At 46.5% G+C, this 17628-nt stretch overlaps 1 protein-coding gene across 1 annotated transcript in view; it reads left to right on the forward strand.

The window, feature by feature from the left end:
- elapor2b (endosome-lysosome associated apoptosis and autophagy regulator family member 2b) overlaps positions 1–17628 on the forward strand; it is a 153116-nt gene that overhangs the window by 123169 nt on the left and 12319 nt on the right. Inside the window, exons 14-18 of the mRNA XM_086010868.1 lie at positions 1294–1467; positions 8107–8296; positions 10623–10719; positions 12337–12438; positions 14606–14732. Of these exons, the coding sequence (XP_085866994.1) occupies positions 1294–1467; positions 8107–8296; positions 10623–10719; positions 12337–12438; positions 14606–14732 (690 nt within the window). The remainder of the gene's footprint in view (positions 1–1293; positions 1468–8106; positions 8297–10622; positions 10720–12336; positions 12439–14605; positions 14733–17628) is intronic.

Below are 17628 nucleotides of genomic sequence, written 5' to 3' on the forward strand. Positions count from 1 at the left end.
TCCGTCAGCTCCTTCAGCCCCGCGCTCCATCGCATCCTCTGCTCTTTCAACAACAACAAGTTGCATTTATATAGTGCCTTTAATGTAGTAAAACGTCCCAAGGTGCTTCACAAAATTTGATACTGAACCACATAAGGCGATGTTAGGACAGGCGACCAAAAACTTGGTCAAAGAGGGAGGTTTTAAGGAGCGTCTTAAAGGAGGAGAGAGAGGCGGAGAGGTTTAGGGAGGGAGTTCCAGAGCTTAGGGTCCAGGCAGCTGAAGGCATGGCCGCCAATGGTGGAGCGATGAAAATCAGGGATGTGCAAGAGGCCAGAATTGGAGGAGCGCAGAGATCTCGGAGGGTTGTGGGGCTGGAGGAGATTACAGAGATAGGGAGGGGCTTTCCTCTCTATCTCTTCTCTTTTTGCGCCACCTTTAATAACAGAGCATTCAGCCACATTGGCCCTACATTCTGGAATGCTCCCCTACATTCTGGAATTCTCCCCTGCCTTGCTACCTCTCTCCAACGCCTACAAGTGTCTCCTCCGAGTCTACCTCCGATCTTGTCTTGAATTACTCCCCCACCTCTTCTCCCAGCACTGTTTGGTGTCTGATTATTTTTACCTCTGTGAACCACTTTGTGTCAATTTATTGTGTAAGCGGTTATATACCATTGCAAGTTGTTATAGAATTCCAAGTTTCTAAACTTTCCATCAGAGGTATGCTGCCAAGCTGCTTTATCAGGCAGTGCTCCTGCAAGAGCACATTCAAAGTGTGATGGGACGTAGGCCATGTTAGTACAAAGTAAGCTTCAGCAAGCTGGACTGGTCCAGGATGTAGGATTATTGGAGAGCTACTGGGGACTCCAGGAGTGGTTAGGACCTCTGGTAGCCAAGGGTGCAGGATTGTTAAGCTGCTGGCTGTCCTTCACCTGTGAACGCTAACTTACTGCCTGTGTAATGTGAACCCTTTACCAGGCTTCATAGGTCGCTGCCTTGCATCATTCTAACCATTGCCGTTGAAAATAGAGATGCTAAAAGCTGCCAGTGCGTTCGGGTTATGTTTCTGAAATAATAGACATGTCACCTTAATAAATTCACTCTTCCCACCAGAATCTGAAACGTGGTTCCCTCTCATCACCTCTGAGTTTATTTATTTTTAATAGTATAACCCAACATGTTAACATTGCAAAGTACATGTGCTGAAACTGAATGCGGGATCTTCCTGCATCCAGCAGTAAATGCTCTTTGTGCTATAGCAAGGCGTGCTGTGCTGTAATTTAACCTTAATGCTGGTTGTTTTCTCCCCCAGGATCACTCGATCTGCTTCAGTGATTGTTCTTTTACACATGCCTTGGAGAATCACACTTTAACATTTGACTTGAGCAGTTTTAATAGTGTGGCTTCCTTGATGAACGGACCCAGCTTCACTTCACGCGGGACAAAGTATTTTCATTTTTTTAATATTAGTTTATGTGGAAATGAGGTGAGTTCTTTTTCTTCCCGCGGAACTTTAAATGAACTCTAATCTGCAATGATTCAAGTTTACTGAGCTGGTGTCGAGGGGTTTTCTGATTTGAAGCACTTTATGATCAATGTTAATGTTTCATTAATAACCTTAGACTCTGCCGTTCAACTGAATTTGGCACCCAATCTAATTTTAAACTTAATGTGCTGAATTCTTACAATTATTCAAAGCAGTAATTTTAAATGCTTGTTTTGTACTTTAAAATCGGTTTCAGATTGACCAGTTAAAATGATTAGGAACCAGAAACTGCTAAAATTAGATTTTATTCTGTGCAGAGCTTAATTCTTTTTTTTGTAATTAAAGAACAGCTTGAGTTTTATGGGAATGCTTCTTGATTTTGATTTTGATTTTTGAAAGGTCCACTAAATATTTCAAAATTGTTTGTAGAAATCGTGACTATATATTAATCACAACCTGTTTAAAAAGCTGATCATAACTGAGGTGCGTGAATAGAATTGCAAGATAATTGTGGCAAATTGCACGTTCCAGTCAGCACAGTTTCCTCTCGAATTCCACATGTTCAAAGTCTGAAATACAACTAAAAAATACGAGATGCGAATTCAGGAAAATCTGTACCTGACTAGTACATAACTTTGGATATTGAACAAAGGCACTTGTAGTGATTATGCAGAATAACTAAACATATCCAATTGTGACCGTTAAATATTTGCAAACTAGATGCCAATTATTGTCCTGTGGTGGTATCTTTGAGTTATCTTCCAAGGTTTGCCTCCTGTATCTTCTGTATAGAATGTTCTCAGAGATTTTCCATCATCCCTTAAAATAGGGTGCAAGAAACTCTGAAACATATTGGCCCAGAAATTCGGGTCGGGGGCTTCCCGCGGGTGCAAGCCTCCGACCTGCACTTACCTAGTGCGCCGGCCGTTGAGCTGTGGGCCCGCGCGGGATTCCGATCCGGGGCCTGCTCCAACTGCCGGCGCGCAGTGCTTGCGTATCCCAGGGGCGCAGTTAGTTCGAAGCTTCCCCTGGGATCACGTGGGCCATGGAGAGCCAATGGTAGCAGGGAAATGCCCATTCATAAAATTGACAGGAAGAGCTGTCAAACCTATAAATACTATAAGCCATCACTAAAATTTTAAATACATTTTTTTTTTTAATCACATTTTTAAAATAACTATAAATTACATGAAATAACTATTTTAAACAATAATTTAAATTTTTGAAAAAATTAATTACATTTTCTAATGGGGCTAAAAATAAACTTACCTTTCTTTAAAGTATTTAAAAATAATAAACCTGTGGAAAAAATGTTTTAATTTTAATTAATTCACCACTTACCTTGTAAAAAGCAGGCCTTGCGCCTGCTTTTTATATGTGTAACTCCTGGAGACTTACCAGCCCGAAAAAACCTAAGTTCGATGCACACGCGCTGCCTCTCCCGCACACGCGTTCGACCTCTCAACCCCTTCTTTCAGGGGAACGGAAGTGCCGGTTTCCAGCACATGCGCAGTGCACGCAGGAAACCAGCACTTCCATTGGGCTTACGGGTGAGTACCCCGTGCGTAATCACCCATGGAGACCTGAATTTCTGGGCCAGCGGGCCGTAATCTGCGGCCCCTATGGGTGTGTACGAGTTGCGCACGTGCCTGTAAGGGCCGCGCAAGTTCTGGGTTTAGGCATGCGCTGTGCATGCGTGAAAACCCGGAACTTGCAATCTGTTGAGAATCTTCTTGACAGATTCTCCGCACCCCCGGGGGAAGGGCCTCTGCGGGTGGAGAGCTGCGCTATTTGCCCAACATCTGCCCAGCGAATGCCCGTGAAATGCTTACGCTTGGTAAAGGCAAGCGTAAGGCCTGCTTTTACCACTGTAAGAGTTTTAAAAAATATAAAAATATTTTTTTTTCATTCATTTAAACATTAAAAAAACCTGTAAAATAAGGTAAGGTTACTTTTAGCCTCTTTAGGGGGAAAAATTGAGTTGCGCCCCTTTTGGGGCGCTAACTTCGCTGAGTCGCTACTTTTAGTGCCCTGAAAAAATTAGCACCCCCACGGCCGAAATTCACTGGTAGCGCCCCAAGAGGGAAGCGAGTGTTACTGGAAGCGCTCCACCTCCCTCTTGGGGCGCTGTGAGTGAATATCGCGGCTCTACATGCCGCGGTACTGCAGGCCTTCCTCCCCTTATTAAAGGGGAGGGGCCTGGCACAGCGCAACCTGGGGCCCAACTGGGCCACCAGGGATTGGAGTGCCTGCAAAACAGCCTGGCACTCGAGAAGTGCCGGGCTCATGGAGCGCAGCCGGCACTCTGCAGGGGGGCTGCAGAGGAGGCCGTGAATGGCAACGGGGGCAGGTGCTGGCAGGCGGCCAGCAACACACATGGCCGCCCGGCACCTCCCCTTTAATTAGCGCCGCCCCGGCCGCAGGTAGGCCCCCCCTGACCCCGTCGGACATGGCGTCCAGCGGTAAGTCAGGGGTCGCTACCAAAGATCGTGGCTGGGGCGCTGTGCACGGTGATGACGTCATCGCCAGCGGCGCAGTGCCACAGGGCGCTAATGGTTACCGCCGTCGCTAACCTCCCGCTGAATCTCGCGGGAGGTGTTGGTGGTGCCGCGCCCGGGCGCTAGTTGCTTTGCGCCCCGTTGGTGCCCTCGTAAAACAACCGAATTTTTAAGCCTTAATATTATTTTTCAAAAAATTTAATCTTTGTTTTAAATGTTTAATTATATTGTACTTTAATTAAATTTAAATATGTAATTTAAAAAAATGTATTTGTTACGTTAAATGTTTTTTTATGTGATCCCCATTCATGCTCACGGGGTTTCTGTACATACGGAATCTCCATAAGTATGGATGGGGATTCCCTTCTCTCATTGGTTGGGCCGGCCCACGTGATCCCGGGACGCTCGCGAACCGCCTAACCCCGGGATACACGGGGCCTCTGCGCATGTCTACGCATAAAGGCCTAGGAGCGCAAGTCTCCGTAGATCCCGAGGCAGAAGGTAAGTTTGTAGATTTTTTGCTGGCAGGAGTGGTTCCATAATTAGCGTGGACTTGAGGAAGTTCTTCTGTTTCATGCCGGGGAATTCTGAACCATAAAGGAGATCTGTTTGGGCACATGTTTTGTCGTCCACAAGCTTACCCGATTGTAAAAAGATGATGATGTGGAGATGCCGGTGTTGGACTGGGGTGGACAAATGTAGGAAGTCACACAACACCAGGTTATAGTCCAACAGCTTTATTTGAAATCACAAGCTTTCGGAGCGCTGCTCCTTCATCAGGTGAAGTGAAGAGAAACATACAGGCACAGCATATATAGTCAGAGAAAACTGCCAGATGATTACAGGTGATCTTTCTAACTGCATCTCCTGACAGCTTGAGCATACATGTCAAGCTTAGGGCAGCGGCCCTCCGGAGGGGTCCAATTTGACTCTTCTTCGGTTGCTGCGAAGTATCACTGAAAAGACTACACAATGACATCAACAAGTTCCATCCCACCATCAAACTCACCATGGACTACTCCTCAGAATCAGTTTCATTCTTAGACACACGAATCTCCATCAAAGACGGACACCTCAGCACTTCACTCTACCGCAAGCCCACGGACAACCTCGCGATGCTCTACTTCTCCAGCTTCCACCCTAACCACGTTAAAGAAGCCATCCCCTATGGACAAGCCTTGCGAATACACAGGATCTGCTCAGACGAGTAGGAGCGCGATGGACACCTACAGACGCTGAATCGACGCCCTCGTAAGAACGGGATATGACGCTCGACTCGTCGATCGACAGTTCCGACGGGCCACAGCGAAAAATCGCATAGACCTCCTCAGAAGACAAACACGGGACACAACCAACAGAGTACCCTTCGTCGTCCAGTACTTCCCCGGAGCGGAGAAACTACGCCATGTTCTCCGCAGCCTTCAACATGTCATCGACGACGACGAACACCTCGCTAAGGCCATCCCCACGCCTCCACTACTCACCTTCAAACAGCCGCCTAACCTCAAACAGACCATCGTTCGCAGCAAATTACCCAGCTTTCAGGAGAACAGCGACCACGCCACCACACAACCCTGCCACAGCAACCTCTGCAAGACATGCCAGATCATCAACACAGATACCATCATCACACGTGAGGACACCACCCACCAGGTACATGGTACATACTCATGTGACTCGGCCAACGTTGTTTACCTCATACGTTGCAGGAAAGGATGCCCCGGAGCATGGTACATCGGCGAGACCATGCAGACACTGCGACAACGGATGAACGGACACCGCACAACAATCGCCAGGCAGGAGTGTTCCCTCCCAGTTGGGGAACACTTCAGCAGTCAAGGACATTCAGCCTCCGCTCTTCGGGTAAGCATTCTCCAAGGCGGCCTTCGAGACACACGACAATGCAAAATCGTCGCGCAGAAACTGATAGCCAAGTTCCGCACTCATGAGGACAGCCTCAACCGGGATCTTGGGTTCATGTCACGCTACATGTAACCCCACCTGACACAGGGTCATCCAGACTCGAGTCGACATTGGCTTGTTCTCTCTGCACAGATGCGGCCGGACCTGCTGTGATTTCCAGCAAAGTTTTTTGGTTTTTTTCTGTTTTTCATACAGACCCCAGCATCTGCAATATTTGACCCCTTGTGACCCCACCTCATTGTTCTTTGATGTAATGTTTTCCTGACTGACCTGTTTGGACACCTTTGATTGCTGTGATTATGTCTCTGCCGAGATGTGATAAAGGGCAGTTTGAAAGATTACCTGTAATCATCTGGCAGTTTTCTCTGACTATATATGCTGTGCCTGTATGTTTCTCTTCACTTCACCTGACGAAGGGGCAGCGCTCCGAAAGCTTGTGATTTCAAATAAAGCTGTTGGACTATAACCTGGTGTTGTGTGACTTCCTACATTTGTAAAAAGATGAGAAACACCAAGGTGCCCATCACATCTTTTTGTGTGGTTGTTGTGGACTCAAATCATGCAAATGATGGCATCCACCTTGAGCCCCCAGCTACTGATTGAGTGATAGGCTGGGGTTGTTTTCTTTGGAACAGAGGAGGCTGAGGGGAGATTTAATTGAGGTGTATAAAATTATGAGGGGCCTAGATAGAGTGGATAGGAAGGACCTATTTCCCTTAGCAGAGAGGTCAATAACCAGGGGGCATAGATTTAAAGTAATTGGGAGAAGGATTAGAGGGGAGTTGAGGAGAACTGTCTTCACCCAGAGGGTGGTGGGGGTCTGGAACTCACTGCCTGAAAGGGTGGGAGAGGCAGAAACCCTCATCACATTTAAAAAGTACTTGGATGTGCGCTTGAAGTGCCGTAACCTGCAGGGCTACGGACCAAGAGCTGGGAAGTGGGATTAGGCTGGAGAGCTCTTTGTCGGCCGGCACAGACACGATGGGCCGAATGGCCTCCTTCTGTGCTGTAAATTTCTATGATTCTATGAATCAATTGGGACAAATGACCCTTGTTTCTTCCCATCAATATCTCTAGATCCTCTCTTCAGTATGTAAATACGGCACTTGAAAGCACTGACCACCGTATCCTACTGTTCGGGATGGTGAGCAAAGCACACTAGGTCCCCAGATGAATCCACCAACAACACTCTGGATGGAAGCAATTCATTTCTTTATGCTATCTAACCTGAGGGAGTGCTGCACTGTCGGAGGTGCCGTCTTTCGGATGAGACGTTAAATCGAGGCCCCTTCTGCCCTCTCAGGTGGACGTAAAAGATCCCGCGGCACTATTTTGAAGAAGAGCAGGGGAGTTCTCCCCGGTGTCCTGGGGCCAATATTTATCCCTCAATCAACATCACAAAAACAGATGATCTGGTCATTATAAAACAGATTATTCAAAACAGATTGGCTGGCCTCCCACATTCCACCCTACGTAAACTTGAGGTCATCTAAAACTTGGCTGCCCGTGTCCTAACTCGCACCAAGTCCCGTTCGCCCATCACCCCTGTGCTCGCTGACCTACACTGGCTCCCGGTTAAGCAGCGCCTCGATTTCAAAATTCTTATCCTTGTATTCAAATCCCTCCATGGCCTCGCCCCTCCCTATCTCTGTAATCTCCTTCAGCCCCACAACCCCCCGAGATATCTGCGCTCCTCTAACACTGCCCTCCACTTTGTAACAGGTCGGAGCGGATACCAGTGATTGTGGTTTTCACTTATCCTGTAGAAGATCACGTCTGTGCGGCAGAACTTTGTCGAGTTTGTGATGAACAGGATTCCATTGCTGGTATCGACGTGGCGCTACATTGGCCAGACTTTTGTGAGACGTTCACTGTCCAATCATGGAATCATAGACATTTACGGCACAGAAGGAGGCCGTTCGGCCCACCGTGTCTGCGCCGGAATCAGTTGCCATTGCATCACTGTTGGAATAAGAGTAACATTTTCTTTTTGTAGAGAATACCGTGGAAGGTTACTCATGCTGTTGCTTTTTGTCGCCACAATACCTTTACAGAATGTGTAATATATCTGTCGGCGGTCCTCGAGAGGAAGTTGTGTGATGAAAGTAAAAGGCCTTTTCTATAAAGCAGAACCAGTCCTCCTTGAGCTAGTTTTAAATGTTAATTAAAAGTTCCGTGCCAATCCCTGAACCATTTGAATTGATTTGGCTCCTTGCAGGGAAAGAAGATGGCCATTTGCTCGGATAATGTAACTGATATAACGGTACAGGATGTACAAAGCGAGCCAAATGACCTCCGCAATTATGTTGCTTCTTTTCTCTGTCAATCAACAATCATTCCTTCAGACGGGAGGAGTTTCAGAACTGCACTGTCATCTCAGTCCATCAGTCTGGCTGATACCTTTCTAGGTCAGTTACGGTTGAGTATTGTTGGGGTAAATTTTGGGAAGTTTCTTTACCTGAATTTTAGAAAATTCTGCATTTGAATCCAGTACAGCGCGTGATCTGTGTGTTTGGGTGTGGTGTAAAGAATATTGACACCTCAGAATGCTTGGGTTCAGTAGACACTGTGATCATGCTGCAGTTGGTTTTTAAAGGGGATGTCATGGTGGGGTGTGTTGGTGTGTAGATAGTAGTATTTGGGATCTGTTTTCTGTGGGTGTTGATTGTCAGTGTATATGGTGCCACTTACTTTTTTTTTAATTCATTCACGGGATGTGGGCATCCCTGGCAAGGCCAGCATTTATTGCCCATCCCTAGTTGCCCTTGAGAAGGTGGTGGTGAGCTGCCTTCTTGAACCGCTGCAGTCCGTGTGGTGAAGGCGCTCCCACAGTGCTGTTAGGGAGGAAGTTCCAGGATTTTGACCCAGTGACGATGAAGGAACGGCCAATATATTTCCAAGTCAGGATGGTGTGTGACTTGGAGGGGAACTTGGAGGTGGTGGTGTTCCCGTGTGCCTGCTGCCCTTGTCCTGCTAGGTGGCAGAGGTGGCGGGTTTGGGAGGTGCTGACCACAAATTACGTTTTTATTGTATGATTAAGAGTATTTAGAGAAGCAACTGAAGGTGGTTGAGCCAAGGGTGCTGCACTGAGGAACTCCTGCAGCACCGTCCTGGGGCTACGACAGTGGGCCTTCAACAACCACAGCCTGACACGACTCTAGCCAGCGTCTGTCTGGATTGCATGTAGTAACTGTCCAATCTCAGCCTAAAAATAATGCAGCCAATTGGGATTGCAAAATATGCAACAACAAAAAAGAATTGTGTGTAGGCTCCAACTTGTTCTTCCAATGGATTTGTAAAGCTCCTTTAGTGAATATATCAAATTGAAGAAAGTTCAAAGTATTTCTTACTAAGTTTATGAGACAAATTATTTAAATGACTTGGAAAAGATCAAGTTAGAAATGCAGCTTTAGATATAACTGTAAACTGTACCTGGATGTCAATGGTGCAGTGGAAAACCAAGTTATTTAGTTGTAAAAAGTGAAAAATGAATGGCCCGGATTTTGCGGTCAGTAGCATTTGAACGATGCTAGCCGTTTATCACTTGCACTCGCCCACGGAGTTTCTGTGGCCTTTTGCACTGGAACTTGAGGTGATTAAAAATTCGAAACAGCGCGGCGCCCCCTACAGGGGATCTGGGACCTGTGTGAACAGGACAAGCAACTGTGTGTCTCCTTAACCAATCATAAGAACATAAGAAATAGGAGCAGGAGTAGGCCATTTGGCCCCTCGAGCCTGCTCCGCCATTCAATAAGATCAAGGCTGATCTTCTACCACATCTCCACTTGAAGAATCCTTACTGAGGCACGCAGAGTCTAAACCAGGAAGTGTAAGTTAGAATAATTAATTGAATGCCAAATCATGTACAGAAAGTGAAATAAAGAGAGGGAAAGAAATATGGGATAGAGAGAGAGAGATAAAAGAAACAAAAAGTTAAAAGAAAATTATTAAAATTTTTAATTTTTAAAATATCTCCAACAATAATTAAAATCTGAAGGAATGAGACTCCACACTTGTGAAAGTTAATTTTCAGTGCCAGAGAGGTTGTTTGGCAGTAATTAAGACTTATCATGGGGTGGCAGTAATTAAGACTTATCACGGGGTTAACGGTTCACTTACACTGGAATGGACAAGCCCTAACATTTTCTGGCGAGTTTAGTGGGTATCTATCACGTCAGTACAGCTACTTCCTGCCATTCCATGTGTTTCAACGCTGAGTCTCTCTCTGAGATACCACTATAGCAAAGTTTCTGGAGGAGCAGGACAACGTGGGACAGCAACTTCCTGATTTCCGCGTTTAACTGCGCACGTGCAGTTGCCAGAATGACAGGATTATAGAAGTTGCTGTCTGATTTATTTGTTAGAAATGGTGAGCGCTGATAGCCCCACCATTATTTTTACTGCAAAATCCGGGCCAATCTTTTCTTTAAAAAAACAACTGCTTTTTTTGTTCTGAACTAGTTAGAAAAATGTCAATATTCTATATGAAGTTGTCAAGTTAGAAGCAGGAATCTTTGGGATTCTGTACAATCTCTATCAATACTGCTATTGGCTAGTAGGAGAAAGCTTTCTGGTGTTGGAGGTCTTTGCTAACGTTACGTCACAGTCTCAGTTGCTGATTGGCAAGGCGTTTGTAATAAATGAGCATATGAGGAAGCTGATTATCTCAGCCATTTATACTTCGTGCTAAAATGTTTTGTTCTGAAACTTATTGATTTTCTTGTGTTTTGCCAGGAGCAAGTGTTGAAATATCAGTGCAGAATATTACTGCAAGACCAGATCATTTCCCTGCTTCCACAAACCGTATACCTGACATAAATTTCTTCTACATGTAAGTGGGAAATGGGAGTGCTATTTATTCCGTGCGGTTTGGGTGGGGGAAATGGAACACAATCATGTCTATGATTTCCCCCACGTAAGAAAACTACTAGGCACTTGGCCTGTGTATTAAACAAGCCTTTAATCAACTGTTTTTCAACATGGAGATCCAGTTGTGTCCTTCACTAGTTCCTGTTAAAGAATGTCCTGAGCAAGCTGGGCCCATGCCCGAGTATTTATACTCTCCCTGGACAGCGCCACCAGCAGGCCGCCCAGTATTACTTCATAAGTCATTTCCACATGAATGACAAGATTCATGTCAGTGCCCTTCTGATCGCCGGTAACAGAACAAGGGTTAAGTGCTTGGAGAGGAACAACAGGAAGATGGCTTATGTTTATTTGGCTAGTATTGGCTGCTTACTGAATGGTATTGGCAACAGCCTGGGAGTAGTTTGTCTATTCAAAGGCATTGAAAGGAATGTAAAGAAGAGGGTATAAGTTAATAATACTGGCCCGTATTTTGCAGTCAGCCGCGAAGCAAAGGCGCTCGCCGCTGGCCTCGAAGTAAGCGATCTCTGTGGCGAGAAGTTCAGCTTTTCCGACGTTCAGTTGAGATCAGTGTGAGTTAATGGGGAATCCCTAACGCGAGCTGCTGTGACGTCAACAAGCTGTGTGAGCAGCCAATCACACCGCAGAGTTCTCACAGACCGGGAACCAGGAAGTGAAGAAGCTCCTTTTATTCTAACTTTTAAAAAATGTTAGAGAGCAAAACAAAGATTGGGGCTCTCACACGGGGAAAAGGTAAACCTGAAATAAAGATGAACAAATTACATTTTTTTTTAAAGTTTCTTAAAAATGTTAATCTTTATCATAATTTATGGCGTGTCAAATTTATCCATTAACATTAGTTTTTCAGGATCATAATGTTTGTTTAGCAGTCAATACGCTATTAAATTCCCAGTTACACCTAATCCAAAAGGGTCTAACTTTTAATGGGGTGTTTAACAGCGATATTACTGCGGAAAAGACCAAGTTTTCATCAATTTCACTGATTACACTGATTGGCAGCTCTGTGGCTAGGTGGGGGGTGGGGAGGTGATCCACAGCGCAGCCAGTGTCGGAGCAGTGAAGGACTGACTGCGACTTCAGGATTTCCACGTTGGGATGCGCTCGCGCTACATCCTGAAGTTGCGGTCGGTTTCAGAGGGGTAAAATAACACCGAATGCTGTTCTCTTGCTGTTATTACCCAGCGCAAATTCCGGGTCAATGTATGAGGCGATTCACTTTTGATTGTATTTTGGTGAATTTCTGTATGTATCTAGGTGGAGCAATGTGATTATTGCCAGATAGAGGACTTTTTCAACTCACTGTCATAATCAACCTCTGCAAGCTCAACCAATCCGCACGCACGCTAATCCTTGTGTTCTCTGATCCAAATATGCACCTGAATCCCAACCTCTGTCGATATTGTTTACTGCAGAGCGAGAATTATTCCGTTTCCCACACTCGGTATGAGACTGTTTTGTGCGGCGTGCTTGTGCCAACTCTGAACCAGGTTAAGACTGCCCAACAATTTCACCCGGGACTTTGAGCTGAACTTTGATAGCCATTGTTATCCCATTACTGCAGGTCATCACTGTCAACAACTTCATGTGAAAATGGGCGTGGAACAGTCGTAACAATGAGATGTAATCCAGGAAAGTCTGGGCAGGGAGAGATTTCCGTACCAAGGTACTTACTGTGACTGCTAAATGTTACATCTATTTAATGATGTAGTGTACTGTTAATACATTGGCGGAAGGGTCAAGAACCAGAGGACACAGATTTAAGGTGATTGGCAGAAGATCCAAAGGCGACATGAGGAAAAACTTTTTTACGTAGCGAGTGGTTGGGATCTGGAATTCACTGTGAGGGTGGTGGAGGCAGATTCAATCGTGGCTTTCAAAAGGGAGTTGGATAAGTACCTGAAGGAAAAAAAATTGCAGGGCTACGGGGAAAGGGTGGGGGAGTGGGACTAACTGAAGTGCTCTTGCAGAGAGCCGGCATGGGCTCGACGGGCCGAATGGTCTCCTTCTGTGCTGTAACCATTCTATGATTCTACTACAAAACTACTTGTATTGCGAAAGTACCTATATATCAGTTCACATACCCGCACTGAAATTGCTGCTTTCTAATAATGAGAAATTGAAGAACCTATTCTCACTCTCTCGCTCCCAGTCTCTCTCTCTCGCTCCCAATCTCTCTCTCCGTCCGTTTCTCTCTCTCTCTCACTTCCTGTCTCTCTCTCGCTCCCCGTCTCTCTCTCTCGCTCCCCGTCTCTCTCTCTCGCTCCCCGTCTCTCTCTCTCGCTCCCCGTCTCTCTCTCTCTCGCTCCCCGTCTCTCTCTCGCTCCCCGTCTCTCTCTCGCTCCCCGTCTCTCTCTCGCTCCCCGTCTCTCTCTCTCGCTCCCCGTCTCTCTCTCTCGCTCCCCGTCTCTCTCTCTCGCTCCCCGTCTCTCTCTCTCGCTCCCCGTCTCTCTCTCTCGCTCCCCGTCTCTCTCTCTCGCTCCCCGTCTCTCTCTCTCGCTCCCCGTCTCTCTCTCTCGCTCCCCGTCTCTCTCTCTCGCTCCCCGTCTCTCTCTCTCGCTCCCCGTCTCTCTCTCTCGCTCCCCGTCTCTCTCTCTCGCTCCCCGTCTCTCTCTCTCGCTCCCCGTCTCTCTCTCTCGCTCCCCGTCTCTCTCTCTCGCTCCCCGTCTCTCTCTCTCGCTCCCCGTCTCTCTCTCTCGCTCCCCGTCTCTCTCTCTCGCTCCCCGTCTCTCTCTCTCGCTCCCCGTCCGTCTCTCTCGCTCCCCGTCTCTCGCTCCCAGTCTCTCTCTCTCTCTCGCTCCGTCTCTCTCTCGCTCCCCGTCTGTCTCTCTCTCTCGCTCCCCGTCTCTCTCTCGCTCCCCGTCTCTCTCTCGCTCCCCGTCTCTTTCTCTCTCGCTCCCTGTCTCTCTCTCTCGCTCCCCGTCTCTCTCTCTTGTTCTCTGCCTCTCTCTCTCTCTCTCTCTCTCTCTCTCTCTCGCCCCCCCATAACCCTCCCCAATGCTTAGGGCACTCTTCTTCCCTCAACCAAGACATTGCTCCCAGGTTCTGCTAGATTCCCTCTCGCCTTCATTGCTATCCATTTCCTCCTCCCCTCTTCCTTCCATTGACAGCCATTTCCCTCTTTCCCTCAGTCCCGCTCCTACCCGAGTTCTCCCATGACTGAGCTGGCTGGCTCCATTTCGCCTCCGTACTGTTCCTATCACCAAAGGATTTCCAACATCTGCAGTATTTTGCTATCGTACCAAAGGAAGTGATTCTGGCGACTGTACACTTCAGATGGGAGGTCCTGATTCCGTGAGAATTCCCACCCACATTACAGAGTATCCAGAACCCTTCCATTAGTGGCAGGAGCAGTGTTGAGGGGAGAGAGGTCCAGCCTCTCCATTCACTGCAGCATTTGGGACCGAGGAGGAAGGGGCTGGTCTGATTGTTGTCAACAAATACTGTCATACTGACTGAGCCCTGAAAACCTGTGTGTGAATAGCAGCCAGTTGGCATGTATGTGTTGAAGATCTTCAAGTCAGAAGGGCTAGGAACCAGATACAGAGTAAAGCTTCTGCTTAATAATGTGCCTTACTACCAAACTTGATAATCGGCCACTTTTAGGATTTTATTTTCAACTGCTGAAGGATGAATTTTTTTTTTTAATTGAAAACTCTTGAGCATCTCCGACTACACCAGTGTGATTGCTTTGTTCCAAGGATTCTGTTTCTCCATTTTATACCTGCTGGTTGTAGGGTGACTTTAGTAAACATGAAGATTACCAAAACGCTCGCAGCTTTCTTTAATGTATGCACTGTTTTGTCTGACTAACACTTGGCTTTCTGAACCAGTGGCTGTCCAGGGGGAACGTGTGATGGCTGCACGTTCCTCTTCCTGTGGGAGAGCGCGGAGACTTGCCCACTGTGTACAGCGGAAGACTTTCATGAAATTGAAGGAGCTTGCAAAGGTGGCAATCAGGTATGCCGGAGGAGATGGCGGAACGCGAGATCATTAACATGAATCAAAGTTCGTTTGAGCAAGATTAAATGTTTGTATGTTATGGCATGTTTCCCAGATATTTTACATTATTAAAGAGTCTAGTTATAATTAATGATTAAAATGTCAGATTTAAAACCTTAGCATGCAACTTAGACCTAAGTAGCTATTGCATTTAGCAGAATGTATATAGAGAACAGCAGACGTGTCCCACAAATTCGCTCTTGAGTGGTCTAGGATATACCAACATAAATTCTTAAATGTGAATCAGTATAGCTAACATCTAGGAGAGGAAACTTCCTTTGTTGAACCTTCATGTACAGTAGGAACATTCTTTCATCCCATGAGAAAGGAGACGAGAAATCCCCTGTGGATTCCATCTGTTTCAGAGCCTTGACCAATTTGGGATAATCTTGGCCAGGTAACCATCAATCCACCCCAGTGTTCATGCGAAATTCAGTTTGAATTGTATTGGCCCCAAGAGGTCCACAAGCTAATCGGTTTCTGTATTTTTCTGTTTTTGAGTTAGTAGCATTTCTGTGAAGCAACTTGGTACATTTTTCCCTATGTTAAAGGCACTCTATAAAAATAAGTTGTTGAAATTTCCTCCTGCTAAACATTGGCATCATCTTCAGCACCCACAACAAAACTATGGACCCTCACCACATACTCTATTTCCCTCTTTAACCAGTGTCTCAGGCTGTTTGCAAACAAGGCCTTGTGTTCAACCCTGACCAGAGCTTCAGATCCCATACTGTCTCCATCATCGAGACTGCCTACTTTCATCATCATAACCTCTCCCAATTTTCTATGTTTCTAAAGGGATCAAGGGATATGGAGAGAAAGCAGGGACCGGGTACTGAATTTGGATGATCAGCCATGATCTCCTTAAATGGCGGAGTGGGCTCGAGGGGCCGAATGGCCTACTCTGCTCCTATCTTCTATGTTTCTGTGTTTCTACCCACATCCTCATTGACCTGTATTGGCTCCCGGTCTCCAAGGCCTCAAATTTACAATTTTCATTCTTGTATTTAAATCCCTCCATGACTTTGCCCCCTCCCTATCTCTGTACTGTCCCTCCAGCATTGCAACCCTCCCAAACTCTCCTTTCCTCAGATTCGGGGGGGTGGGGGGCGGGTATATTCCCCCTCCCTTCACCTCACCTTCGGCAGCTGTGCTTTCAGCCACCTAAGCCCCATGATCTGCAATTCCCTCTCATAAAGCCCTGCACCTCTCCACGTCACACTTCTTCTTTAAGAGCCTCCTTAGAGCTTCGTTAAAAAGCGTTTCTGCTATGATGGCACCGTTTTAGTTAGGTTTTGTTTTTGAAATTGTAACAAATGAACCACAGCGTTACCTCCAGACAGAGGCTCCCTCTGCTGGAAACCCAATTAATAACAGCACCTGAAACCCAACACCCTTCACGGGATGTGGGCGTCGCTGGCAAGGCCGGCATTTATTGCCCATCCCTAACTGCCCTCGAGAAGGTGGTGGTGAGCTGTCTTCTTGAACCGCTGCAGTCCGTGTGGTCACAGTCTCAGAGTAAGGGGTCGGCCATTCAGGACTGAGATGAGGAGGAATTTCTTCACTCAGAGGGTGGTGAATCTTTGGAATTCTCTACCCCAGAGGGCTGTGGACGCTCAGTCGTTGAGTATATTCAAGGCTGAGATCGATTGATGTTTGGACTCGAGGGGAATCGAGGGATATGGGGATCGGGCAAGAAAGTGGAGTTGAGGTCGATGATCAGCCATGATCTTATTGAATGGCGGAGCAGGCTTGAGGGGCCGAATGGCTGACCCCTGCTCCTATTTCTTATGTTCTTAGTTTTTCTTCTTCTGTTCACAAGATCATAAGATACTTGCTGATGAGGAGGAAGGCTCCTCAACCCATCCTAGTTCATCCAAAACAACACTGCAACGTTTCCCCCCCCCACCTCTGCAATGGGGGGCCACATTGCTGAAGCTGTTTGTTTCCTAAATGATTGCAGGGTTTCTGCCTCCAGCACACTGGCTGGAAGTCCAGTCCAAGTGTCGATCTCTCGCTTCATGAAGAAGACCCTCACAATATCAGTCCTAAAGTTACCATTTAATAGTAGTTTGGGTCTGTGTCCCTTTGTTGTACTCCCACTGTTTATTTTATAGTGTTCTGGGTTAACCTTTCCCATACCTTTTACTGCTAAGATTGACCCTTAGAAACCTCCTTTCCACATTGAAAACCCCGATTCTCTCCTCATGACTCGGGACCCCGATACGAGCGATCGGCCTCGTGGCTCTTCTCTGCTCTGGTTGATGGTCTTTCTTGTTTCTTGGAGTCTAAAACCGGGTGCAACGCTCCAGGTGCGATCTGACCATGCACGGCACAGTTTGATCATAACTTTCTCTGACTTGTATTCTACTGGGTTATTATGTGGTTCAAGGTGTCGGTATCTTTTCCCACAGAGGAAAAGGTTCACTTGTTACCATTGCAATGCTTTGGTGTTTGGTTTTCTTTCCTGTAGTCCAACATCAGCTCTTTTGTGTTTCTTCACTTTAATTCAGAAGTTTTACTTTTGCTAATACATTGATGTAATTTTAATCTGATACTTTATGCACCTTTTAATATTAGCCCACTGAGACCTACTTTAGTAAGTTTCCTCTTATTCTTATTTGGATGGCATGCATCCCTCTTGATGATCGACGCACACAACGGCCCTCTTTGCTGTCGCCTATTTCCGCAGTACACTCAGTGCTTCTAACTCTGAACAAGGCTCTGCATGACGCACTACACCTTGTTGGGTGTGATTGAGGGGCATTGTGCAGCGGTTCTGTATCATCCCTCCTCTGCCCTGTGATTGAGGAGTGGTTTCCTGATTGTGTCACGTGCAAGGCAGAGTCTGTTT

This window comes from Somniosus microcephalus, chromosome 17 (genome assembly GCF_052327205.1).
Source record: "Somniosus microcephalus isolate GS21.2 chromosome 17, FLI_Smic_1.0, whole genome shotgun sequence".
Taxonomy (NCBI): domain Eukaryota; kingdom Metazoa; phylum Chordata; class Chondrichthyes; order Squaliformes; family Somniosidae; genus Somniosus; species Somniosus microcephalus.